The sequence below is a fragment of the Myodes glareolus genome, chromosome 9 (assembly GCF_982192425.1).
Source record: "Myodes glareolus chromosome 9, mMyoGla1.1, whole genome shotgun sequence".
Classification (NCBI taxonomy): Eukaryota; Metazoa; Chordata; class Mammalia; order Rodentia; family Cricetidae; genus Myodes; species Myodes glareolus.
Genome location: NC_142034.1, coordinates 94347344 through 94371970, shown reverse-complemented (window position 1 = coordinate 94371970; position 24627 = coordinate 94347344). Strand labels below are relative to the sequence as shown.

The 24627-nt window shown below is 54.1% G+C and overlaps 2 protein-coding genes and 1 pseudogene across 3 annotated transcripts; 2 read left to right on the top strand and 1 right to left on the bottom strand.

Moving 5' to 3' along the window:
• Positions 1 to 7: 7 nt before the first annotated feature.
• Positions 8 to 2503, top strand: Tsr3 (TSR3 ribosome maturation factor). The gene is given in 7 exon segments (XM_048436151.3): positions 8 to 177; positions 257 to 476; positions 864 to 1057; positions 1523 to 1699; positions 1827 to 1890; positions 2140 to 2291; positions 2294 to 2503. Coding segments are annotated over 7 exon segments (975 nt in total). The 5' UTR covers positions 8 to 65; the 3' UTR covers positions 2350 to 2503.
• On the bottom strand, positions 2347 to 16166 carry Baiap3 (BAI1 associated protein 3). 2 transcript variants are annotated; one of them, XM_085694765.2, is made up of 34 exons: positions 16070 to 16166; positions 11441 to 11580; positions 11148 to 11235; positions 10870 to 10950; positions 10561 to 10668; positions 10024 to 10083; positions 9823 to 9889; positions 9533 to 9728; positions 9188 to 9232; positions 9006 to 9083; positions 8783 to 8885; positions 8344 to 8451; positions 8168 to 8263; positions 7966 to 8069; positions 7712 to 7832; positions 7164 to 7288; positions 6995 to 7085; positions 6817 to 6873; positions 6639 to 6736; positions 6485 to 6536; positions 6235 to 6365; positions 6007 to 6130; positions 5788 to 5931; positions 5611 to 5703; positions 5320 to 5511; positions 5161 to 5229; positions 4995 to 5074; positions 4813 to 4921; positions 4434 to 4505; positions 4237 to 4317; positions 4030 to 4150; positions 3841 to 3964; positions 3557 to 3762; positions 2347 to 3474 (listed from the first exon to the last, which is right to left on the bottom strand). In XM_085694765.2, exons 2-34 carry the CDS (start codon positions 11569 to 11571, stop codon positions 3371 to 3373), a joined length of 3459 nt encoding a protein of 1152 aa, XP_085550891.1. In that variant the 5' UTR covers positions 11572 to 11580; positions 16070 to 16166; the 3' UTR covers positions 2347 to 3370. The 2 variants fall into 2 exon arrangements, with proteins under 2 accessions (XP_085550891.1, XP_048292102.1); XM_048436145.3 differs by lacking the exon at positions 16070 to 16166 and adding an exon at positions 13387 to 13541.
• Positions 16167 to 20399: 4233 nt separating this feature from the next.
• LOC125401587 (heat shock protein HSP 90-alpha-like) lies at positions 20400 to 22788 on the top strand (annotated as a pseudogene).
• The last annotated feature ends 1839 nt before the right edge of the window (positions 22789 to 24627 follow it).

Sequence of the window (24627 nt, the reverse complement as noted above, 5' to 3'; positions counted from 1 at the left end):
GCTGCGCGAGCGCGCACGCGCACACTGCACGAACAAACCCTGTGGCTGAGAGTTTTTCTGGGGCTATGGGCCGCAGGAAGGTTTCGCGGGGGTCCAGGGCGGAGAGCGGTAGGGTTCGGCGTCCCCCGGGCCGCTCTCTGGATGCTTTCGCTGAGGAGGTGGGCGCTGCCCTGCGCGGTGAGTTTGGTGCGATTGGAGCAGCGCTTCGGGCTGGGAAGCAGGCGCTGAGGATCCGCTCTTCTCTCTCTCCCTACAGCATCCGTGCAGCCCGAGGAGGCCGAGGGCCAGGACGAATCGGGCCCGGCGGCGCTGCCTTGTCCCCTGGCTATGTGGGAGCTTGGTCACTGCGACCCCCGGCGCTGCACGGGCCGTAAACTGGCCCGCCTGGGTCTGGTACGCTGCCTGCGCCTGGGCCAAAGATTTGGCGGTCTGGTGCTCAGCCCCGTAGGCACTCAGTACGTGTCTCCCGCAGACAGGTAGGCACCAGAGGCCTGGGGGGCCGGGGAGGGATCGGAGTGCCTCCCCCAGTATCTTGTCTTTGTTAAACTATCCCTTATGGAGGTCATTTTCTTCAAGCCTTACTTTTTGGTCCTGGATGTCCACGCCTTTCACATGGGCAGAGTTATATCTAACTTGACCCTTTTCATAGAACGAGGCTTCGAGTGTAGAAGAGCTTAGGAGAAAAATTTAAGTAAACATTGTCCAGCTACCCACAGCCACTGCCTCTAAGCTTGGGAGTCAGTGTTGTAGTGTACTCTACAATAGTAGTTTGTAAATACCAGACCATCTCATCTGTGGTGAAGCCGGTCTCCAAGGACATGTCTTACTTGAGGTCCCAGAACCTCCCCTACACTCTCTGGCAGACAGCTGGTGGCACAGTCAGGGGTCGCTGTCATAGACTGCTCCTGGGCCAGACTGGATGAGACACCCTTTGGGAAGATGCGAGGGAGCCATTTGCGGCTCCTGCCTTACCTCCTGGCTGCCAACCCTGTAAACTATGGCCGGCCCTGCAGACTTTCCTGCGTGGAAGCTTTTGCCGCTGCTTTCTGCATTGTAGGTGAGTGTCAGACTGACAGAAGCCTGGCCTGGCGGTCTGGGATCTGACTGTGGTTTCTTCTGGTAGATTCTGAGCAGGGGGATGTGAGGAGAATGTATTGGGGACCATCAGAACAGCCCTTGGTTTCAGGCCCAGTGCCCCACATACAGCTTTGACCTTGTGAATCAGAGGTAGAGGCGAAATGGACAGCTGTCTTCCCGGGATGGAATATGGGTCGTCACTGCCATGACAGCACTGCCCCAAGAGTCTTTGTCCTCAGTATCTGAAGGGAATGTAGAACTCAAGGAGAGGCCCGGATGGAGACCCCATAAGACATAGGGACTAGCATAGTAGGACTCTTTCTCAGTAAATGAGAGGAACCTTGGGAATTGTAGAGGTGGTGGCAGCTTCCTAGGCAAGAAGGGGGTGATATGATTGTGCTCTCTAAAGGGGTCCCAGGTATATTTTTAGTTTTTGTCCTACCAGGCTTTTCAGATCTTGCTGTCATTTTGCTTCAGAAGTTTAAGTGGGGCAAGGGCTTCCTGGACCTGAACCGACAGCTCCTGGCTAAGTACGCAGCCTGCCGTGGCCCAGAGGAAGTGCTGCAGGCCGAACAGGGGTACTTGGCTAGCATCAAGGACACCCCCGAGGAGGAGGAGATCGGTGAGGCCTGGGATGGTTGGGAGCCCCCGGGAAGCTGTGAAACCAACCAAGCCCTTTGGAGCCTGGAGCCACCAGTTTGGCTCTGCCCTGAAATCACTTAAGAGGTCACCTTTCTCTCTATGTTCAGATCCCTTTGATGTGGACTCCGGGAGAGAGTTTGCAAACCTCAACAGGCCTGTGACTAGTACCTGGTAGGTCCTGTGGGTGGTGGCTCAAGCCCAGTGTGCTCCACGAGCCTTGACCCAGTCCCTCCTGCCTTGTGGATATGGCTTTCTAAGCGAGGCCTGGTGGTGCTTTAAAGTGTAAAGCAGCTGCCTGCTGGAGGTGGTGGGGCCCAGAGCATCCCCTGCTTAAGGGCCTCTATGGTTGAGTGTCACAGGACAAGTAACCTTGTACTGGCCCGTGTGTGTGCCATGGCACACACCTCCCTTCCCTTCCAGGCTGCCTGTGGACACGGATGACATTGATGAGTCTGAGGACGACAGTGACAGTGAGGATTCTGGGGAGGCCGGTGATGAGTGTGAGGAACAAGGAGCTGGTGCTAGTGGAGGAGATAGCAGCTGCTCTCAAGAGGCAGAGACAGAAGAAGAGGCTAGGCCAGAGACTCCCCTGAACTCTGGAAAGAAATCAAGAGACCACGGAGAGACTGAAGGTTGCAAACACATTATTGAAGCTGGTGTGTGTTAGTCCAGATGTGGCGGTGGGACTTGGGGATGGACAGGCCTATTGGGACAATTCTGTGACAGCCTTGTTTGGAGTCCTACCTTGGAGCTCTTGATAAAGCCAAGAAGGAGCCTCCCAGTATGAGTTTTGTTGCTTTGTTCTTGGCTGAGGGTTGGGGACATCTGCCTGGGTGGATCTGGGCTATGGGGTAAGTCTGGTATGGTCACATACAGATGTGTAAAAGGGTATCTGACTAGCTGGCCAAGAGCCCTTCACCCTGATCTCCACCCATGGGCAATGCCCCTTTCCTCGTGGTGGCTATGGGAGAAACTCTCCTGGGCCCAGGAACCAGGTGGGGACCAGAACGCAAGGAACCTTCAACTGGCCCCTTGCTCACCTGCTGTGGGTAGAGCATCTAGATCCGGAGAGAGAAGCTGCAGGTGGGAGAAACCCTGACCCTCACCCTTTGCCTGGGGCCCTGACAGCTGCTAACCTCCCACTTGTTCCCTGACCTTGCCTCTGCCATGGAGACCTATCCTGGGGGTGCAGGGCAGAGCCTCCCCAGTGAGGCTTCCCCGGTGGCACTGCCGTCATGAGGCACAAATCATTTCTCTTCAGGCTAACTGATGGTTACAAGGGTGTGAACAACAACATTGGCCTCCACCCCGGGACCCGTACTCGCCACTCCCTAGTTGTGACCACAAATGTCTCCAGATACCACCTAATGGCCTCTACGGGCAGAGTCCACAGAGAGCACATGACCCTTGCTGTCATATCAGGTCCCATCCATCCATCCTGCTCTGTGTCCATGGGCAGATGCTGGCCAGGTCCCTCTGAGTTGACTGCCCATATTCAAGGTGGGGCATGCTGGGGCACAAAGGGGTCACAGCACACCAAAAGACACAGCCAGACAGAAGCCACAGGGTACAACCAGAGCAGGCAGGTCACACGGTGAGGGAGGGGCCCCACAGGGAAGGGAGGAGGGCCAGGCTGTGACCACCAGGGTCCTCAGAGGTCAGCCTCCATACACTTCTCCAGCTCCTTGAGTTTCTTGACAAACTCCTGGGCCTCTTTGTTGGAGCGACCTTCCAGCATCCGCAGTGCAGACCTCACTGTAGGTGGATACGAGGGTGGGCATGAGGAAGGCAGTATGGGCCAGGCCCCCCTCCCTCAACCCCACAGAGTCTCACTCACCCTGAGCTCTGGGCCTGCGCAGGTGTAGTGTGATGGGCTGCCCAGGTCTCATGCCCCCTCCCACGTGTGGCCTTGCGATGCCACTGACACCACCTAGGCCAAGGGCCGCCTCCCCAGCAAAGTCATTGGTGGACAGCCAGTCGTGGTCCATAACCGTGAACAGCACACAGGCCCCGCGGCGGCGGCATGCCTCTGCAGGCACAGAGCTATAGACAGGGCAGTCAGGAGCCTGCTGCAGCCAAATGGTACAGGCATGGGGCACAGCAAGCCAGGCAGGCACTCACAAGTGGAAGAGCTCGTCATACACGGGGTGCAATGTCCGGGCTTTGACTTGGGTCCTCTGACTGCGGACCAGTGGGAAGAGGTGCGGTGGGCCAAGCTCCACAATCACGAAGGGGTCACTCAGGCCTAGGAGACACAGTGTGAGCCACCCGTCTCCCTGACCCCTCGCCCCCGTTGCTGCTGCGCCTCACCGTTGGCATCCAAGGGCAGGAGATCGGCTGCGTGCAGCACCTCCACAGCTAGTCGCTGCTCAGCCGCTTCATAATGGCATCGGACAGTCAGACGCCCAAACCGGTGCTGCTCCAGAGACCTCTGTGGGAAAGGCCAGTGGAAAAATCCAGTGAATGCAACCAGGTCTCAGGGCAGGCCTGCGGATAGACAATGGCATGTCGTCCCACCTGTTTGAGCTTGTCCAGGTAAAACTGCTCGATGCACTCTCGGGTGGAGCATTTGTGAAGCCGCAGCTCTTCCTCCAGCCTCTGCAAAGGAAGCTGGCACTAGTAACTCTGGTCCCAGGCAGGGCAGCCACCTCAGGTTTCACCTGCACAAGGATGTCTACTTGAGGGCGGCAGGCTGAGCTCACCCGAAAGCTTACCTTGTAGCTCCCATCCCTCAGGTTCTCCAGGGGCAGCCCCTGGCCCTCAGCATGGAAGAAACTGACCAGAGCCTACAACAGGGAAAGGGGCTTGTCAGAGGGCTGGCCTGTGCTGAGGACCTGTGGGCTCAGGAAGCCCTGGGTCTTAGGAGCCAAGGCAAAGCCACTTCTCAAATCTGAGGCACCTCAGACTTCCCCAGGGAGCCTGGGAAATGCCAGCACCTGAGGCCAGACAGCTGTGGGGACAGGGTGTCCTAAGGTATTTGGGCTGTAGGGCTACCAATGGAGCTGTTGTGTACCCCGGCAAGCTTAGTGTCCTAGAGGGGCAGCAGGGAGAGGGCCTTGGGGAGATGGACCCCAGAGCTCCTTGTGACCCTACCTCAAGTGTGAAGTGGAAGCGTCCATAGAAGTCAGCAGAGACATCTCTATTTGCACTCAGTGCCTGCAGAATGGCCTGCAGAAGCAGCTCCCAGAGGGCCTCCAGCACCCTGGAGGAACACCACCTGGGTGACTCCCTGGGCCAGCAACCACCCCACCTACCTCCCACTACCCAGCTGGTACCTGCTCAGGTTCTCCTTCACCAGCGAGTCATTCAGCAAGGCCAGCTTCTCATCCAGGTACTTCAGGAGTGGGGCTACAGCCTGTAGGCAGGAGTCCTTGGGGTGAGCCAAACTGGACTCCAGCCTGCCCCTGGCCTTCGCCCTACCTGCCTATCCCCTTCACTTACCTCATCATTCTGAATGGAGTCAGGGGACAGGCTGATGTGCTGTACATACTTCCTGATGTCTGCCACCATCTGAGAGAGGGGTGGTGCTCAGAACAAGCGTAGGGATTCAGAAACAGTCCCCACATAGGTACCAGTCCCGGGCCCCACCCCTCTGCCCACCTTGGAAGTCAGATGAGCTGTCACAGTGTGGGCTTCCCGCTGAAGATCTTCATCCAGGGCCTGCATGCAGCTGAGCAGAGGGCGGGGGAGCCCTCCCTCCAGCCCATTGGCCCCCTCTGGCCACGTCAGGCCTCTCAGTGCCTGTCCCGCGGCTCTGCGTACCAACTCTACGTTGTTGAGCACCACACAGAGCTGGGAAGGGATAGCCAGGGGCGGCTGGGCAGCTGTCAAGGGAAGGGGGGTAACCCCACCCAGCCACCTGCTGGCCTCACCCGACATTTAGCCACTCACCTGCTCACTCACTGCCTCACCGGCAGCCCCGGGCTGGGTGTCCACCTTCTTCCTCAGCAGTTCCGTGTAGAAGAGGATAGCCTCACACATGGCCTGGAGCAGAGATGGGCTGGGAATGTGGGGCCCGCCCCTGCCCCATCTCCAGATCTGCTCCCCACCTATCCCTAGTCCATGTACCTGGCTGAGCTGAGTGCCTAGTCCCTGAGCCTGGGCAGGGTCAGGCCAGGCTAAGCGAACCCAGAGCTCCTGGATGTGAGTGAGGCAGAGGCTGGCAGTGGCTGCGGAGCTGCTGTGTTTAGAGGCAGCATCCACAGGCTCCAGCTACAAAGGCAGAAGGGGGCTGATGTTGCAAGGGTACAGGATGAGCCAGCACCATGCAACTGAGCACACACTCACCGTGTCTACATCCACAGCTCCCTGCAGGCGCCACTTGGCCTGGTCCCTCAGCACATGCAGCCAGAGCTTCACGGCTGGCAGAAACGGGGTGTGGATGCCAGCCAGGGCTAGCGAACGGCTTTCCCTGCAGTGAACACTCGCTCAGAGCCCATCGGTACTCACATACCTTCACCCAGAGGTCTCCAGGTTCCGAGCTAAGGGGATACCAGTTCCAGGTGGGGTACCCACCGTCCAGGGATGCAGCTCCAGAAGCGCTGGGTATCTGCCAGGGTCAGGTAGAGCTCAAAGAGCCCCGAGGCCACCTCTAGGTTCATCTTGGGGCTCAGCTCCTCTGTCAGTACCCATGCCTCCTCAGCCACCTGCCTCAGATGGTGGAGTTAGGCAACTTCCCAAGTTAATCTAGGGACCCTCTTAACCAGGGACTTCTCCCTGATCTCCAGTTCCCACAAGCACCCAGGATGAGGGATTCCCCCCTCACCAGACGTTCCAGCTGCCGGAAGGTAAGGGTGAAGAAGTCCACCTTAAGGATACTGCAAAAGACATGTCTCAGACACCCGTTTGCCACCAGCCAGCCCTACCCTCCCAACCCAGCCCATTCTGGCCTGGCACCATCATCCAAGGGAAGGTCCTACCCATGGAAGAGGCTGGCGTAGACCCCATAGCAGGACTGCAAGTCCTCGTAGATGATGTCTGCAAGCTCAACAAGCCCCGCTAGGCGCTGCGGCCCAGGCTGCAAGAAAGCCAGGCTTGGAGTGACCAGTGAGCCCCCCAATGCCCTGTGTCTCCAATCCATGCCATCCAGATTCACACCTGCTCTCGAGGACTCTTGGTGTTCAGGAGCTGGTCGTACCACTCCCGGTTGCCCCGCTGTAGCAGCAGCCGGGAAAGCAACACAGTGGATTGAAGGCAAGAGTCAGATTAAGTGGCTGTGGGCAGCAGACCCTGGCAGGGGCCAAGGGAGGGAGGGCCAAGATGGATCCAGACACACCTTCAGGGCCGCGGCTATGTCCACGTTGAGCTCGGTCTCGAAGGGACAGATGGCGAAGGCTGGCTGGAAGAGCTGTAGCTTCTCGAGGCACCTGATGAGGACAATCAGCTGAGGAGGCCACCCCGACCCCCAGCCCTGCAGCCCCCTGGTCCCGCTATGTGACACCTACTTCAGCAGCAGCCCCAAGCGATACACAGCCGTGCTGTTGGTGGCAGGGAAGTAATCTCGGAGCTGGCGCAGCAGCCTCAGCCCGAACTCCGAGAAGGCAGAGAAGCTGTCGGCTAGGCTCTCCTCCTGCGGGGAATCGGTTCTTCAGAGTCGAAACAGGGACAAGGTCCAAGGCAGCTTTGCTCATAAGATACGGAAACACCACTGCTCCGTGTGGCTAGCCCGGTCTCTTCCCAGCTAGCTGTCCCACTGTCTGCTTCCGCCCCTCTGCCCTCACTGCACCTAGAGCTCCTGTCTCATCTGCTCCATTCTGTCAGCGCCCACCTGCTCCTGCGGCTTAGACACTCGCCCCCGCAGAGGCTTTGCCCTCACCCAGGCTGACCCTTCGTGCCTTCGTGGCATCCTTCCAAAGTTACTCCGCTGCAACCGCCACCTCCTTACTGCACAGCTGTCTCTCCCATATTACACAGCTCATGTTTTCAAACCCTATGAGATCTGTCCCTTAGCTCCCAGCGAACTCTACAGACCTGTAGCCATGCCCATGCCCACCTGCTCCTGGGGTAGGGAAGGCGCCTCCTCCCAGTGCGCCTGAATATCTTCCAGCAGCCCCAGCAGGTAGCCGTAGTCCAGGGTGCGTATCTGATGGTGGCGACTACTGACTTGCCAGTGCCTGTAGGAGCCCAGGCTTGTGGTCTGCTCTATGTAACAGGTCCCACCCCCACAGCACTGTCATTTCTCACCACTCCACCCACTTACAGCCTTCTCAGAAGGTTCTACCCACAGGGGCCACCCTGCCTACTCACAGCACTGCCAGCTGCAAGGGTGACAGATTGCTTTGGGCTCCATGCAGACAAAGGACTGTGGTCCCAGGTCCACTAAGCTCGCCACGCCAGCTGCTGGAGTTGGGCTGGAGAAGAAAGCCAGGGTGGGCAGAGGCCAGAGAACCACTCCATCCTCGCTCCGGGCCCTTTACTCTCTACTCAGCAGCCTAGGGGCACCCACTACCTCCTCTACGCGGTGCTCAAACCGCAGCACACGGCTGAGGAGCAGCAGGTAGGACAGGAAGCCGAAGCGTCCACGCTGGCTCATAGCGGTGTCCCTCTGAAAGAAAGAACCTGAGGTCTGTAATCAGTTCTGCCTCAGCCCTGCAGGCAGGGGTGCAGGCTCCCATAGCTTCCCACCTGGGTGGTGATCAGCTTGAGGACCAGGTGGCAGTCTCCTTGCACACGGGAGGCACTAGAGCGGGGTTCCAGCTTAAACCAGCGGTCAGCACCTGCCACGGGCACCTCCTGAGAGGAGGGAGGGGGAAGGTATAGACCTCGAGACTCCGCCCCTTCTCCCTCGTACACAATCACAAAGGGCTCAGTGGTAGGGTGCTCTCAAACCCCATTAAAGACAAAAGAAAACCAGATACCCTCTGGGACCCTGGGGAGAAGGGAATGCTACTCAGCATTCCTGAGTAGGTGCCCGGTGCAGCCCACCTCCTCCAGCCCCAAGAGAGTGGGGTGCTCTATGGGGGTCATAGGGCATTGCTACTGGAGATGCCCAAGGGCTCTGGGGCATCCCCACACACTCATCAAAAATCCTAGTAACCCATACACACCATCCCTCCCCACACACCCTGATAGGGATGTTGAGGCATCCCAGGAAGTCATCAGTGTGGTCCTCGGTGGGCCCTGCTGTCCCATTTGCACGGGCCGACTTGACAATCTGTTTGAAGTATCTGGACAGGGAAGATAGCAAGGTGGTATCATTCTGGTGGTCCTGGAAAGCCACTGACCCCTGCAGCTAAAGTGAATGCACAGGTCTAGGGTTATGACTCCCCACTCCCCCCACCCCATACCTGCTCATGCCCTTCAGACCAATAACTTCATTCAGTTTCCTGCATGCTTCCGCCAGGGATACATCATCATCGTGGTCCCTAAAGGTGGAAGATGGGGTGACTGGAGTTCCCAGCCCTCATTCCTGCCCAAACCAGGGGTGTGACCCTCCCCTTCACGCCCTGCCAAGCTCAGGGTCCTCTACCAGATGTCCAGGTGCAGCTGGTCTGTGTTGACATCCTCAATTTCACTGCAGAGAACACAGAGAAATGTCTATGAAACTCCCAGGCTACATCTGATCAGGGTTGAGGCAGGGGGATATCCAGGAGCAACTGGTGGTGGTCATGTTCTCCACACAGACTGCTGGGCTCACATCCTAATCTCCACTTGCTACCAGCTATGTGGCCCCAGGGATACAACATCTGCCTGTGGGCCTTTGGTTATTCCCTTGGACAGTGGATGTGTTACCAGTCCTTCTTAAGAGCTGCCTGGGAAGCAATGAGTGGTCATCATTTGGGGTATTTGGCTATCATCGGGGTAGGAGCCTTACAATAGGAAGTGCTCCTTCCAGACAGGATTCAGGGTGCTGCTCTTGACCTCAGTGACCTGGATACACTTGGCAGGCAGTGGGCTGCTACGCTTGCTGCCCTTGCGGAAGCCAAAGCGCTGCTCCTTCTGCCCACTTGACTCCTGTGGGGCACTTGAGGCCGGCAGGATGCCCAGCATGCAGTATGGGTCACTGAAGCCTGAAACGGAGCAGGTGCCTCAGTCCTTGGCCCTCACGTTCTCCACTGCGCACAGTTGCCAGGCATTCAGAGGGCCTGCCAGATACCCACTCACCATTGGGGTCTTTAGCCAGAAGGTTCTTGGCACGCATGACAGAGACTTTCAGGGCATATGTGGGAGCCTATGGACAAAAGGGTACTGGGGGACCTCATAGGAATAAGCAGCCTCAGCATGCATGTTACAGTCCCCACTTTTGCTGCCACCCTGGCATCCCTTCCAGCCATCCAGCACCTGCCTGGGGGTGCATAACCTCACCTTGGCTTTCTTCACACGTGTGATGGCCTCCATGTGTTCTTCAGAACTGGTGCCAAACACCTGTAGGTGGTGAGTAGGTAAGAAGGAGCCTGGGGAGAGGCTGGCACTGTCTTGGGAGTCTCAAGAACTGTCCATAGGAGTGAATGTCCATCTGTACTGCCATGTGGAGGGCCACTGCCCAGCTGGTGCTACAGTTTGCATATTCAGAGGAGTGAGCAGGTAAGGGCCTGGCACAAATGGGGCTGTGGTGAACAGGACAATTCAGGGCACAGCTCGGGGAAGGAAACATACTCGCTGGCTACTCAGACTTCCTCTGAGTACCAGCCGGTCCTTTCTAATCATGTCTGTGTATCTGTCTTGCATCCTCTGTAACTGTGTCTACATGTCTAACCAGGTCTCCACCCACTGTGGATATTTCCCAATGCACATTGGTGTGTGTGTGTGTGTGTGTGTGTGTGTGTGTGTGTGTACAGGTGCACACACACATCTCAGTCCTCCCCAGAGTGAGGCAGGGTGGGTGGGTGGGGCCTTGCTCACCTGCTGAAGGTAGCTTAGCAAGACCTCCTCGTCATCTACCTGGTCAGGGCCCATGGTGCCTGCCCGGTGCAGGACCGTGTATAAGGCCTCCTCGTAGAGCATCTCCACCTTCAGGAAACAGACTCTGAGTTCCCCGCCTCAGCAGAGTATCTCAGCCCCTGCGCTGCCCTTTCCGTGCACCAGCCCCAAGCAGCTGCTCCCGCTACTGCGTGGATCCCCAGCCTTAGCGCCTCTGCTCCTGCTCACCCAACTGCACTACCCACCTATCACCAGACCTGGGTTTGGACACTCCTGCCTGACACCCATTACCTCCTCCTGGGTCAGGGCTCTCAGGCCACGGTTGGAGTCCACAGGCTCAGCGGGGGCGGGGGAACCACTGCGCAAAAGAACCTGTGAGGGAGGGTTAGAGTGAAGGTCAGTGAAGGGAATGGCCCCTTAGTCTGCAGCTGCCCCAAGACCCTCTAGCTGGCTGGACGAAGGAAGAAGAGAGGTGAAAACTTTGAGGTGGGGGGAGGGCCAGATAGGACCTAGAACAGTAGACTGGGCTGAGTAGCAGTCCCTAGACCATTCAGAAATGGAGTCCTTACCTCAGGGCATGGAAGGCCCTGTCTGCCATCCCCCTTTTTCAGGATGAGGCGCATGTGGGCGAAGAACTCCACACCATCCCCAGGTTTCCTAGAAGGAAGCTTGGATCAGAACATGATTCAAGGAGCCGTGGAGAGAGTGGATCAAGGGACAACCACAGTGTTTTTGGCCTTGAGCTCAGACCCTTTGGTACCTCTTCCCACTCAAGAGGATCGACACTGGACAAGTGTGCAGGCCAGCTAGTGGAGGGAGGCCGGGCATACATACCCTGCGAAGTCAACCCTAGGGTACCCACCAGGCCCCTGTGGGCGGCTCCTGTGAGTCTGCGCCTGTGCTCTCAGGTTCCTGCTCTGTCTTCCGGCGGAAGGATGGACACACCTGCACCTGCCTGAGCACACTGCTCTTGATGTCCAGCAAGGCTGACATGGCAGCCACCTGCAGCAAGCACATCAGTTTGTCCATTGCTTTATCACCGCATTGCTGATGCTAACAGGGGGCGGGGCTAAAGACCCGTGGGCCTGACACCACCCTGCATTGTGCTGAATCCTTGGAGGGGACTTTACAGACTCTGCAGCAGTCCATAGGCACTGGGCAAGTGCCCTAATAGCCTCTGTGCCCGTGTACAGTGGCCTTGGGATATGGTGACAGATACCTGCAGATGGGAGCCAGGCACAGAGTTAGTTCTCTATGGGAAAGTGCTGCTGGGGTCTCAGTGGAGACAGGTGTGTTCTGCGCCCACATCCACAGCTGGTACCCCAACTGAGCCCCAGCCACCTAGGACAGTGGGACAGAATGTGTCTCTCTCCAATGTCCCCACCAACACCCTTGTCTCCAATGTCCCCACCAACACCCTTGTCTAATAGGAGCCAGGACAGATACTACCCAGGTCTTCTACACAGGAGGATAAAACAGCGAAGCAGGACACTAATCTATGAGTCCAGGGTAGGGTTGGCACCTGTCCCTGAGGTCAGAATGCCCAGGAGGGAGCTTCTCTACAGTCCTTACACACATCCAACACACGTAAGGGGCCAGTATCCCCTGAAACAGAGTTATCATCCCATAATCAGGTAAAAGAGCATGAAGTTCACGTGTCCCATTTGGAGAAGGCTGGAAGTGTTCAGCTGCATCCCAAGTTCTCTGCCTATTAGTCCATTGAATCAGTTGCTTGCCTGTTGCTGTGGCAACCAAGCCATCCTGCTGCATCCTGTCAAAGCAGTCCGGCTGTTATCTCTAGGAGAATGGTCTTCCAAACTGAAAATGGAGTCCAGGCCCAGGCTGATGCTAACCCTGATCCTATGGCCTCCCCTCTGCCATTCTACTCTGAACTTGAGGTTTGCTATAGAAATGTATGGACTGGGGCTGGAGAGATGGCTCAGAGGTTAAGAGCATTGCCTGCTCTTCCAAAGGTCCTGAGTTCAATTCCCAGCAACCACATGGTGGCTCACAACCATCTGTAATGAGGTCTGGTGCCCTCTTCTGGCTGGCAGGCAGACACACAGACAGAATATTGTATACATAATAAATAAATTTAAAAAAAAAAAGAAATGTATGGACTGAACACATCTGTAGCCCTGGTAGGTGACTGGGACATCGGGGATCACAGTGGCAATTCTGAGACAGAATACCAGGAGGGCAGCCTTCTCGTTGGGGTGTCAGGCTTAGGATCATCTAAGACTCTCTGCTTCTCTTACGTTTGATGAGTTCCCAGACCCCATCTACCCACAATAGGGAGGAAGAGCTGGTGGCAGCCACATCTGCATAGCCTTCAGCAAGGGCTGCTCACTTACCCTTACAAACTGAAGGGTAGTGTGGTACCTAGGATGCGGTGGTCTCCCATCCATTTTTGCAACACCCCCGTGTTATCCCCCACTCTGGGCCACACAGCCACTTCTGGTCCTGGTCCTTCCCCACACTACCCCAGAGAGGTTCCCTCTTTTTCTGGAGAAACGCTATCTCCTATCCAGGTCATCTCTGTCACACAGGACCCACACCTTGGGGTCCCTGTCTTACTGGTCACATTAACAAGATATATATCTAGTCTGTGCCTGCCTGCCATCCACCACAGGACACAGTTTCTTTAGTCCTAGCAAGGGGAGACTGTCGCTTCCATTTCATAAGACAGGAAATGAACGCCACAGCAGGTTCTGCTCCTGGCCCAGGGTCTCAGTCAGTGGTGGTCGGAGATTGCAGAGGTTCTTTCTTTCAAGGAGTCTGTCTGTGGTGAGTAGCTCTCCATCTTACCTCTATTTCCACTATTCTCACTGGCTCAGGCCAGCACTCCTCGGGGGTGCCGCATTCTGACCCCTTTGCTCCAACCAGCTCCTATCCGGTGAGACCCCAGAGCTGCAGATGTGAATGCGGACCAAGGGGAAGCCCCACAAACCTCCTCCCCGATGGGGGGGGGGCAGCAAGCTTTTGCCACACGCGGCCAATCCTGAGGTCCCAGGTGGCCAAGTGTCAGAGGCCCAGTTCCTCCCTAACTAAAGGGAGGAGCGGCTCCCCCTACACCCCAAGCCAGGAAAGCAGCTGCTTCCTGAGCTGTTGCCAAGGCAACCACCAACTGCATCTATGTGTGACAGGGCTACAGGGGCTCGCAGTCCCAGAGACAAATGTGACGCAGAAGGAAAGTGACCTGAAAGCATGGGAGCCAAGGAAGGGATACAACCCTGCCCTACCTCAAACACGGAAACAGGTGTGGGCTTGGGAATTTGCCCAGCGTCACCACCCCGCAGGTGGTATCCTGGGATGTAAGGCTCTGCTGTGCAAACACTATATTGTCCTGTGGTGTCCTAAGCTTGGGTTCAGCTGTGCCCCCCACCCCGAGTCTGTTGCTAGGATGAGGCTAACAGCAGTATGGTATGCCAGTGCCAGTCTCTGTAAGAGTCGGCTCGTCCTGATGCCCAGAAACACTTCTCAGCAGCTGTTAACGACGTCTCTGACCCACCAGCCCAGGCCCTGAGAGACACCTGTCAAAGAGGCCTCTTATAGGTTCAGCCAGGGACCTCATCATTCACCTCTACCATCATGAAGCTGCATGCGCATGCATTTGACCGCTACCCATGAATTTCTGGAACCCTCAACCTGTAGAGGGCAGCAGTGAGCTAAGCGCGACGCAACCCCCTCAATCCCCCACCTTTTACCCCAGTCTCTCTGGTGGGTACAGCTCAGACCCTGTTGTTCCTCCTGGGCTTGGATAGTAGTATGGCAGGATGTGCCCACAGCCCTGCTCAGATCCAGTTACTAGGGCCAGAGTCATAGCTCCCAACTGTCCACTAAGCAAAAGAAGAGCCAGCCTGGAAGCTCTTTCTATATGAACTGGGGGTTGAGCCAAAGCTAGTCACTTCGTTCCTATCTGTGGCTGGGGCAAGCTGTACAGAGGCAAGATTTAACGCAGGACTCCCATCCTAAACTGTCACCTTCTAGCCAGCCATTTGAAGATCTGGTGGCAGTGAGGCAGAGAGTTTCAGGGCAGTTTAGGAGAGGGCTAGAGGGGTCTTCCTAGGCTCTCAAGCCCTAGCAAACCCTAGAGTGCTGAGGAGGCACCTTTAGGGCTTACAGACCTCTAGAAACTGGGACAGATTAACGTGACAGGGTGGCGTCCCAGGATCTCTTCTTTGGTCTTTTCTGCTTTCCCGCCTCTTCTTGGCCAGTCCCCACCTGATCCCTCAGACCCTTCCCAAGTCTTCCTGGACTCCCAGATCTCCCCCGGCCTCAGAACCCCATCAACTTCCACTCCTCGAGAGAGACAGTGGCCAAGCACAGCTCATCTGGTCCACCAGTTAAGCATGCTGCTCAGGCTTTTATTCTCCTCTGATTTCCCAGAGGGGGCCAGGGCATCTGCACTTTGATCTCTGAACTAGAGCTTCTCAGGCCAGAGGTCAGCAGCAGGCAGCTGATGGATGCTCTCCATGTCCTACTGATAGAGAATGGTCCACTCTTCCCAGGAGCCTTACCTGCTACTTACCTGTCTCTGTTGAATTGGTCCCAGTAGGCTGTTTTTGGTGATGGGGAGGGGGAACTATGGCTACCCTCCCCGGTTCTATTGCGGTTTCTCCCCCTGGAAGGTAGGAGGTCCGAGGGGAGTATGGGAGCTTGTTTGTTGTAATATTTCTCTGTGTGTGTGTGTGGTGTGTGTGTGTGTGTGTGTGTGTGCGCGCGCGCGCGTGTGTCTGTCTCTGTCTGACTCTCTCTCTCTCTCTCTTTCTCTCTCTCTCTCTCTCACACACACACACACACACTCACTCACTCACTCACACAACGTCAACACCCCAGAAAAAGTGGTGGGGTCTGAATTCCTGGACGATCAGGGAGGAACAAAGCTTACCCTGGCAGGAATTTTAGGTTTGAGGGCAAGGGTCTCACAGTCGTCGGAAAGTGGGAGAGACACGGGCGCTGGGGGCCCTTTTCCTCCCGCTAACTTGATGGGATTCAGCCAGCTTGGAAGGCTTCAGAGAAGCCCCGCGGGGCGTCTCCGAGGTCCCCAGCTCGGTCCCCAGCTCCGCTTCAGTCAGCGGCCTCTACTGGGAAGAGGGGTTATAGCCTGGCGGCTCAGCAGCGGCGACCGGCGACCGTGGGAACTGTGGTCGCATGTGGGCACTCTCTGGGTCGTGAGGTCCCGCCCTTCAACCCTCCTCCGCGTTTTGCAGTGCGGACCCCGGGGCGTCCTCTTCGGCGTTCAGAGCCTAGGATGCCTGTCGTGCGACCCCGCCCCTCTGAGCACGCGCGGCCTCAGTTTCCCCAGGGCCTCAGTTTCCCGTTACCCCGATGTCTTCAATCCCCAAGCCCCATGGGGAGCGGAGTGTAGAAGCCAGGGGCCCTGAGCCCGAGGGGGCGGTCGCATTTGTCTGTCTGTCTCTCTGGGTGGGAGGCAGGTTAATCCCCGACGGCAGTCTGACGGCACCGGGGCAGGAGTTACAGCACTCACCGTGGACAGGGGTTCGGGGGACCACGGGTCGGGGGTCCCTGCTGGCGTCGCTGTCGCACTGGCTGGGGACACCAAGGCACAGCGACCGCTAGCAGCCGCGCGCGCTGGAGACTGAGCACTGCAGAGCGGGAGCGGCGGGCGGGGGGCGCGGGCGGGCGGAGGCGGGGCCTGGCCTCGTTTGCTGGTCAGAGGTTCCAGCCCTGTCCTCCCCCACCCTGTGCGTCTGGGGTCGGAAGGGCTTCCTGCCCACCCGGTGCTGGCCAGAGAGCCCCCGCTTCGGGTGTGGCCTCAGTAACCTACAGGTGGGTACAGAGAGGGGCGCTGCGTTGGATTTCTCTGGGCTGTGCTAGCCCCTCCACCACCACCCCGCCCCGAGGGAGGAGGCTGTCGCGGGGTCTCCTTCCCAGGGCCGCAGGGAAGAAGCTACAGTCGCCCAAAGGAGACACGAAGTTCTGTACAGTCATATCCAAAGTCAACCCTCTCACCAAAGCTCTGCCCCTCAGTACTGTCTGGAGCTGCTCTCATCTAGGGAAGTCAGCTCTGTCATTAACCTGGGCCATCTCATGACGTCACTGTTATCCGTGTGTGTGTGCAGAAGGTTGAGTTAGGCCCTAGTAGCTGGATCCTGCTGTTCCCAGCCCACTTTATTTTCTAGGACCCCCCCTCCTATCAGCCTCCACCATTTGAGCAGAGCGATGGTCACTTGGGTGGAGGTCACCTGGATGGAGGCTCTGTTAAACCAGTTGCCTGTCCTTTTCCAATGTGCTAGCTCTGGAGCTGGGGCAGAGGGCCTACCTGAACAGGGTTCCTACTGTAGTGGGTTCCCAGTCACCCGTGGAGAGCTGCCGAGTTGTTCTTGCCTGTCCCGGGCCTCAGCAGGCCTCTGGGGACCAACGCTGATCTCGCTGGGATACTGCTGGCCACCTTGCTTTGGAGTTTATCCCAAAGGTCTCATTCTTACGGGAAGGACACCAACCAGTGTGAGAATCAGGAAAGCAGGTCTGAAAATCCTCCACAAAGACCATCCCCTCTGGGGAGGCTAAACTGGAACAGGCTTCCAAAGGAGTGCTGGGTAGGGGCCTGCGTCCCTCATTACTGGAAATTGGGGAGGAAACGTCTGGGAGGTGACAACCTAGCCTTAGCCCTTCTTCCCAGGGAGCATACAGTGAAATGGATGTTGCCACCTGACTGTATCCCAGGTCACACCTAAGTCAAATCCTACACCCATCACTGTGAAGCCAGGAGACGGAACAGAATATTGTCTTGCAGGATGTTCAATTCCCACAGCCAACCTCCAGCTTGGCACAGCCAGGTCATGCAAAAGGGATAAAAGGTGTGACCCCCACTGCCGGGACATGGATGTCAGATGAGCAAGGGAGGGGTCCTGGACTCTGTGCCCCACAGTGCCTGTCCCTCTATGAGAGACAGGAATTGGGGTGGGACAGCTGACCTTCCTCCCAGGATCTGGAGCTGCTTGTGCCCACTAGTGAAGTCTTGCGTCAGGTTTTGCCAACCTGTTGGAACAAACGCAGTCTGGTTGCCATGGTGATGGTAATGGCTTTGGGGTAAAAGGATGAGCTAGAGGCTGCTGTAAACAGGAAGTGGGGGGGCAGCCTCACTGCAGGGGCTCCAGCCTCCGAGACTTGAGACTTGCTGGGTGAGACTTGCTCCTGTCTTTGACAGGGAAACTGAGATCCAAACATGGAAAGAGGTTTTGAGTCACATAGCAACAGACTGAATGCCAAATCCAGCCCCAAGAGTCTGGTTTTCCCTGGGCTCTTCTCTCCACAGACCTTCAGTGTGAGTGTGTGTGAGTCCGTGTGAGTGCGTGAGAGCCGGTGGCCGATGGAGTGCGGGGGTGCCGAATGAATGACAAGCCACAGGTGACTCATGCTGTCTGTCATCTTTCTTGACTCATTCTAAGGCTGCAGGGTCACCTGTGTACATTCCTTCTTTGCTCAGAGCCTTGGTTGGCCTCATCTGTAATAGGGAATACGACTGACCCTAGATACTGCTGGTGAGCCTTAGTTCCTGGGCTCCACCTGAGCCTGGGGCTACGTTCCTCCTGCTGCAGGGAAAGGCAGGCTGCCCGGTGAGAGCTCATAGGGTCAGAGACCAGGTGCTTTGAGGCTTTGGCCAAGCACCCCCAGGCCTACACTAATCTATCCACCTGCTGAAGAGAGTGACTTTAGGGGTATGTGTGGCTCAGGATAGCCTTCTGCCTGAGAAGCTGGTCCTTGAACTGCAGGCCACTCTAAGTATTTCGTGACTTTCTTGCAGCCAGTATCCACGCACCCAGAACAAGTCCAGGTCTGCGTGCTACTACATAGGAAGTTTGTTTTGTTCTTGTTGTTTTTGTTTTTGTGTTTTAAACCAAAAGCCAAAAACCAACCATGTTCTCATGCAGCTCAGGCTGACCTCAACCCTCAGACTTGCCATGTGGCTATGGTTAACTTTGATTTTCTGATCTTTCCACCTCTCCTTAAGAGCTAGAATTACAGGCATGTGCCACTGTTCCCAGTTTTGTGCCATGTTGGGGACTGAAGCCAGGGCTAGGCAAGCACTCTACCAATAGCTACATCAGTAGGCCAAAGGGACTAATTTGTCAGTCTTTCTTGTTTGTTTTGTGTAGGGCACTACTGAGGACCTAACCTAGGATATGAGGCATGCTAGGCCAGCATTCTACCACCAAGGAGTAGCCCTAGCTTCACACACTGTTTTTGTGGGGCCCAGCTAGAGAGGAGGCAGAAGAAGCAGTCCTGGACAGACAAAGGATATTTGATGGGTCTGAGTCCATCTGTGAGAAGAGACTCACAGATGAGGGCCTGCTGAGGAATACAGACTCCTGGCATCTGTCCTGTCCCATTATCAGGGCCAGTGAGGGGTAGTATGCCAGGGCCCGTTTTCCACAAGGGCCCATTACTATGGCCAAAGGCTGAGTAGAGACAGAGGTCAGGGCTGGTCAGGGCTATTAGCAGGAGACAGCTGAACACCATGCGCAACTGGCTTGGAAGCGCCCATCAATCTCTGCAGAACATGGGGCTTGAAGGCATCGTCTTTCTCTCCTCTCTGGGACCAGAACCTTCCTGAGACAGGAAAGCCTGGAGGGGTGAGAGATTTTCTTTTAAGGAGGTGTCCTGGAATGAGGACACAGATGGTCTGGCCTGGGCAGGCAGGGGCCCAGATGGACAAGCTCAGACCTGCTTCTCCTACATTTTTGTTGTTTGCCCCTTTTATCCTTCTAGAGTTCAGGTATGGCCTCCAGGCCAGGCCAGGGACACACAATGGCCCCAAGTCAGCCCCCCCACCAGGTCCAAACTCCTCAGAGGCACTAACAATATCTGCAGGCCTCTAAGAGTCTCAAGAGCTACTAAATGACCCCATCCCCAACTCAGTATCTGGCTCAGGTGGGACAGGTGCCCAAGCACACTTCTTGAGCCCTCCCTTCCGGAACTGGTTCAAGTCAGTTCCTACAGGGACATGCCAACCTCAAGATGGTATACAGATCAAGATGCCTTTGAACACTTTGTCTGCTGAATTACCTAGCAGTACTTGGGCTTCCTCTTTGGTCTGTGGGTCCAGGAAGGCCAGGGGGGCAATAAGCTCCAAACCATCATTGTTGGGGGCAGCAGTGGCTAGGTTTTCTAGCTGGCTTGATAGATGCAGGGATAGTTTTGTCAATTTGACACAAGCTAAAGTCATCTAAGGGGAGGGAATCTCAATTAAGAAAATACCTCCAAGGCCAGGTGGTGTCAGTGCACACCTTTAATTTTAGCACTCAGGAGGCAGAGGTAGACAGATCTCTGTGAGTTTGAGACCAGCCTGGTCTTTAGAGTGAGTTTCAGGACAGCCAGGACTAAACAGTGAAACACTGTCTCAAAACCGCCCCCTCTCCAAAAAAAAAAAGAAGAAGAAGAAGAAGAAGAAGAAGAAGAAGAAGAAGGTGGAGGAGGAGGAGGAGGAGGAGGAGGAGGAGGAGGAGCAGGAGGAGCAGGAGGAGCAGGAGGAGCAGGAGGAGCAGGAGGAGCAGGAGGAGCAGGAGGAGCAGGAGGAGCAGGAGGAGCAGGAGGAGCAGGAGGAGCAGGAGGAGGAGGAGGAGCAGGAGGAGGAGGAGGAGGAGGAGGAGGAGGAGGAGAAGGAGGAGAAGGAGGAGAAGGAGGAGAAGGAGGAGAAGGAGGAGAAGGAGGAGAAGGAGGAGAAGGAGGAGAAGGAGGAGAAGGAGGAGAAGGAGGAGAAGAAGGAGAAGAAGGAGAAGAAGGAGAAGAAGGAGAAGAAGGAGTTGCTTTAGTGTCGTGGTGCAGCTAGTCACGCTTCGTGCATGGTTACTCAGCGAAGATGCCCGAGGAAAACCAGACCCAGGAACAACCAATGGAGGAGGAAGAGGTCGAGACTTTTGCCTTTCAGGCAGAAATTTCCCAGTTGATGTCCTTGATCATCAACACATTCTATTCGAACAAAGAGATCTTTCTGAGGGAGCTCATTTCAAATTCATCAGATGCTCTGGACAAGATCAAATAAGAGAGTCTGACAGACCCTAGCAAACTAGACTCTGGGAAGGAGCTGCACATTAATCTTATTCCCAACAAACAAGATGGAACCCTCACCATTGTGGATACTGGAATTGAAATGACCAAGGCTGACTAGATCAATAACCTTGGTACCATTGCCAAGTCTGGCACCAAAGCCTTCATGGAGGTTTGCAGGCTGGTGCAGATGTCTATGATTGGCCGGTTTGGTGTTGGTTTTTACTCCGCGTATTTTGGTCGCTGAGAAAGTGATTGTGATCACCAAACATAATGAGAATGAGCAGTAGCCTGGGAATCCTCAGCCGGGGGATCCTTCCCAGTGATGACTGACACAGGGGAGCCAATGGGTCGTGGAACAAAGGTCAGCTTACACTTGAAAGAAGACCAAACCGAGTACTTGGAGGAAGGAAGAATAAAAGAGATCGTGAAGAAACATTCTCAGTTTATTGGCTATCCTATTACTCTCTTCGTGGAGAAGGAACGTGATAAGGAAGTCAGTGATGATGAAGCAGAAGACAAAGAAGATAAAGAGGAAGAGAAGGAAAAAAAAGAAAAGGAGTCTGACGACAAGCCTGAAATAGATGATGTCGGTTCCGATGAAGAAGAGGAAGAAAGGAAGGACAGTGACAAGCAGAAGAAGATAAAGGAAAAGTACATCGATCAGGAAGAGCTCAACAAAACAAAGCCTATTTGGACCAGAAATCCTGATGACATTAGTAATGAAGAATATGGAGAGTTCTACAAGAGCTTTACCAATGACTGGGAAGAACACTGGGCAGTAAAGCATTTTTCTGTTGAAGGACAATTGGAATTCCGGGCCCTCCTTTTTGTCCCAAGATGTGCTCCTTTTGATCTGTTTGAAAACAGAAAGAAAAAGAGCAACATCAAGTTGTATGTGCGCAGAGTTTTCATCATGGATAACTGTGGACTTAATCCCCGAGTGTCTGAATTTTGTTAGAGGAGTGGCGGGGTCTGAGGCTCTTCCTCTAAATATCTCCCGTGAAATGTTGCAGCAAAGCAAAATTTTGAAAGTTATCAGAAAGAATTTGGTAAAGAAGTGCTTAGAACTATTCACCGAGCTGGCAGAAGATAAAGAGAACTACAAAAAGTTTTGTGAGCAGTTCTCAAAAATATCAAGCTTGGAATTCATGAAGACTCTCAAAATCAGAAGAAGCTTTCAGAGCTGTTGCGATACTATACATCTGCTTCTGGAGATGAGATGGTTTCTCTCAAAGATTATTGCACCAGAATGAGGGAGAACCAGAAGCACATCTACTTTATTACAGGTGAGACTAAGGATCAAGTTGCTAATTCGGTCTTTCTGGAACACCTCCGAAAGTATGGCTTAGAAGTAATCTATATGGGGGCTGGAGAGATGGCTCAGTGGTTAAGAGCATTGCCTGCTCTTCCAAAGGTCCTGAGTTCAATTCCCAGCAACCACATGGTGGCTCACAACCATCTGTAATGAGGTCTGGTGCCCTCTTCTGGCCTTCAGACATAGACAGAATATTGTATACATAATAAATAAATAAATATTTAAAAAAAAGAAGTAATCTATATGACTGAGCCCATTGATGAATGTTGTGTGCAACAACTGAAGGAATTTGGAGGCAAGGCCTTGCTGTCAGTTACCAAAGGACTGGAGAGCGTCCAGAAGATGAAGAGGAGGAAAAGAAGCAGGAAGAAAAAAAGAGAAAATTTGAAAACCTCTGCAAAATTATGAAAGATATTTTAGAGAAAAAAGTTGAAAAGGTGGTTGTGTCAAACCAGTTGGTGACATCCCCATGCTGTGTTGTCACAAGCACATATGGGTGGACAGCAAACATGGAAAGAATCATGAAAACTCAAGCCCTCAGAGACAACTCAACGATGGGTTACATGGCAGCCAAGAAGCACCTGGAGATAAACCCTGATCACTCCATTATTGAAACCCTCCGGCAAAAGGCAGAGGCCGACAAGAACGACAAATCTGTGAAGGATCTGGTCCTCTTGCTGTACAAAACCGCACTCCTGTCTTCTGGCTTCAGTCTGGAAGATCCCCAGACACACGCTAACAGGGATCTACAGGGTGATCAAGTTTGGTCTGGGTATTGATGCTATCCCACTGTGGATGATACCAGTGCTGCTGTAACTGAAGAAATGCCACCCCTGGGAGGAGATGACGACACATCACACACGGAAGAAGTGGACTAAGCCTCACCAGAACTGTATGTTTGATGCTTACTTTCATTCCTTCTGATACTATATTTCCCAGGATTTTTGTTTATTTTTTTAACATTTAAAACATCTGTGTGGCATGAAAACTAAGAGGAAGATAAAATTTCTTTCTCCTTGTGTGATCCTGTGATACTATAGGTTTGATTCAGTAGGTTGGCAGGACGTTTGTTGTAAGACGTAAAGTAACCTATTAACTTTGTGGTCTGAAGTGTTTAGCTGTCGAGCTGGATTTCTTTTTTTTTTTTTTTTTTTTTTTTTTTTTTTTTTAAATATTTATTTATTTATTTATTATACAATATTCTGTCTGTGTATCTGTCTGCAGGCCAGAAGAGGGCATCAGATCTCAGTTCAGATGGTTGTGAGCCACCATGTGGTTGCTGGGAATTGAACTCAGGACCTTTGAAAGAGCAGGCAATGCTCTTAACCGCTGAGCCATCTCTCCAGCCCCTCGAGCTGGATTTCTTATTAGACTGAGTAATTTCACTTGGAAGTGTTCTGAGATACAGCTTTATGTTTAAAAGGAAAATGATTAAGATGGCTTAAGTTTCATCTTAAAAATTTTCATCCCCTATAGTTCTGCATGTACTAGTCTTAGAAGCAAGTACACAAGCTAAAACAACAGGAATTCCCCATGTGGCTTGTTTTCCAAAGTACCAAGAACAAAATCGTAAGCTTCCCTAGGTCTTGTAACTCAGCAAGGCTTGTGAGTGGAAATACAGTGCCAAATCACATTCTGCTTTAAAAGGTAAATACAGATGAGAAAAAAAAAAAAAAAGACAAGACCCTGTCTTCATAAGATTGGGCTGCAGGTAAACCTTTAGGGCATTTTCTTAATTGGGGATGGATAGAGAAGGGCTCACCTGACTGTGGGTGGTCCCATCCCTGGGCAGGTGATTCTGAGTTCTCTAAGAAAGCAGGCTGAAGAAGCCATGGGGAGTAAGCCAGTAAGCAACACCCCTCCAAGGCCTCTGCAACAGATCCTGCCTTCAGGCCTTCAGGTTCTTGTCCAGCTGGAGTTCCTGTCCTGACTTCCTTTGATGAACAGTGATGTGAAGGTATAAGCCAAATAAACCCTTTCCTCCCCAACTTGTTTTTTGGTCATGGTGTTTCATCACAGCAATAGAAACCCTGGGACAAAGACCAAGATGAACACTATGGACAGAGCACAAGACCCAAGCTGCTTGGGAAGCTGACGGGCAGAGCCAGTCCTGGACACTGGCATCCCTGGAACCCTGTCAAAGACTTTATTTATTTAAAGATTTTTGCTGGGTGGTGGTGGTTGCACATGCCTTTAATCCAGCACTCGGGAGGCAGAGGCAGGCAGATCTCTGTGAATTCAAGTCCAGCCTGGTCTTCAAAGTGAGTTCAAGGACAGGCTCCAAAGCCACAGAGAAACCCTGTCTCGAAAAACAGCAACAACAAAAAAACCAAACAACAACAAAAAAAAGTTTTTTAAACTGTGTGTGTTCTTTGTGTGGTGCTTATAAAGGTCAAAAGACGGCATTATTAGATCCTTTGGAGACTGAGTACCAGGCGGTTATAGAACAGCCTGACATGGGTGCTGGGCGCCAAACTCCATTCCTCTGCCAGAGTTCTTAATCGCTGAGCCGGCCATAACCACTACACCAGGATGAGACTCTTAAGTGGTCTTGACCTGAGTTTCCTCATCTGTAAAATGGGCAGTCAATAATTTACATCTTTCATATGTAAATTATGAGACCAGAGTGACTTGCATACATGAAGTCATCTCCCCCCACCACCTTCAACCATGAAGGGTGATTGGTTTCTATTCAGCTCAACAGGGACTAGACTGGG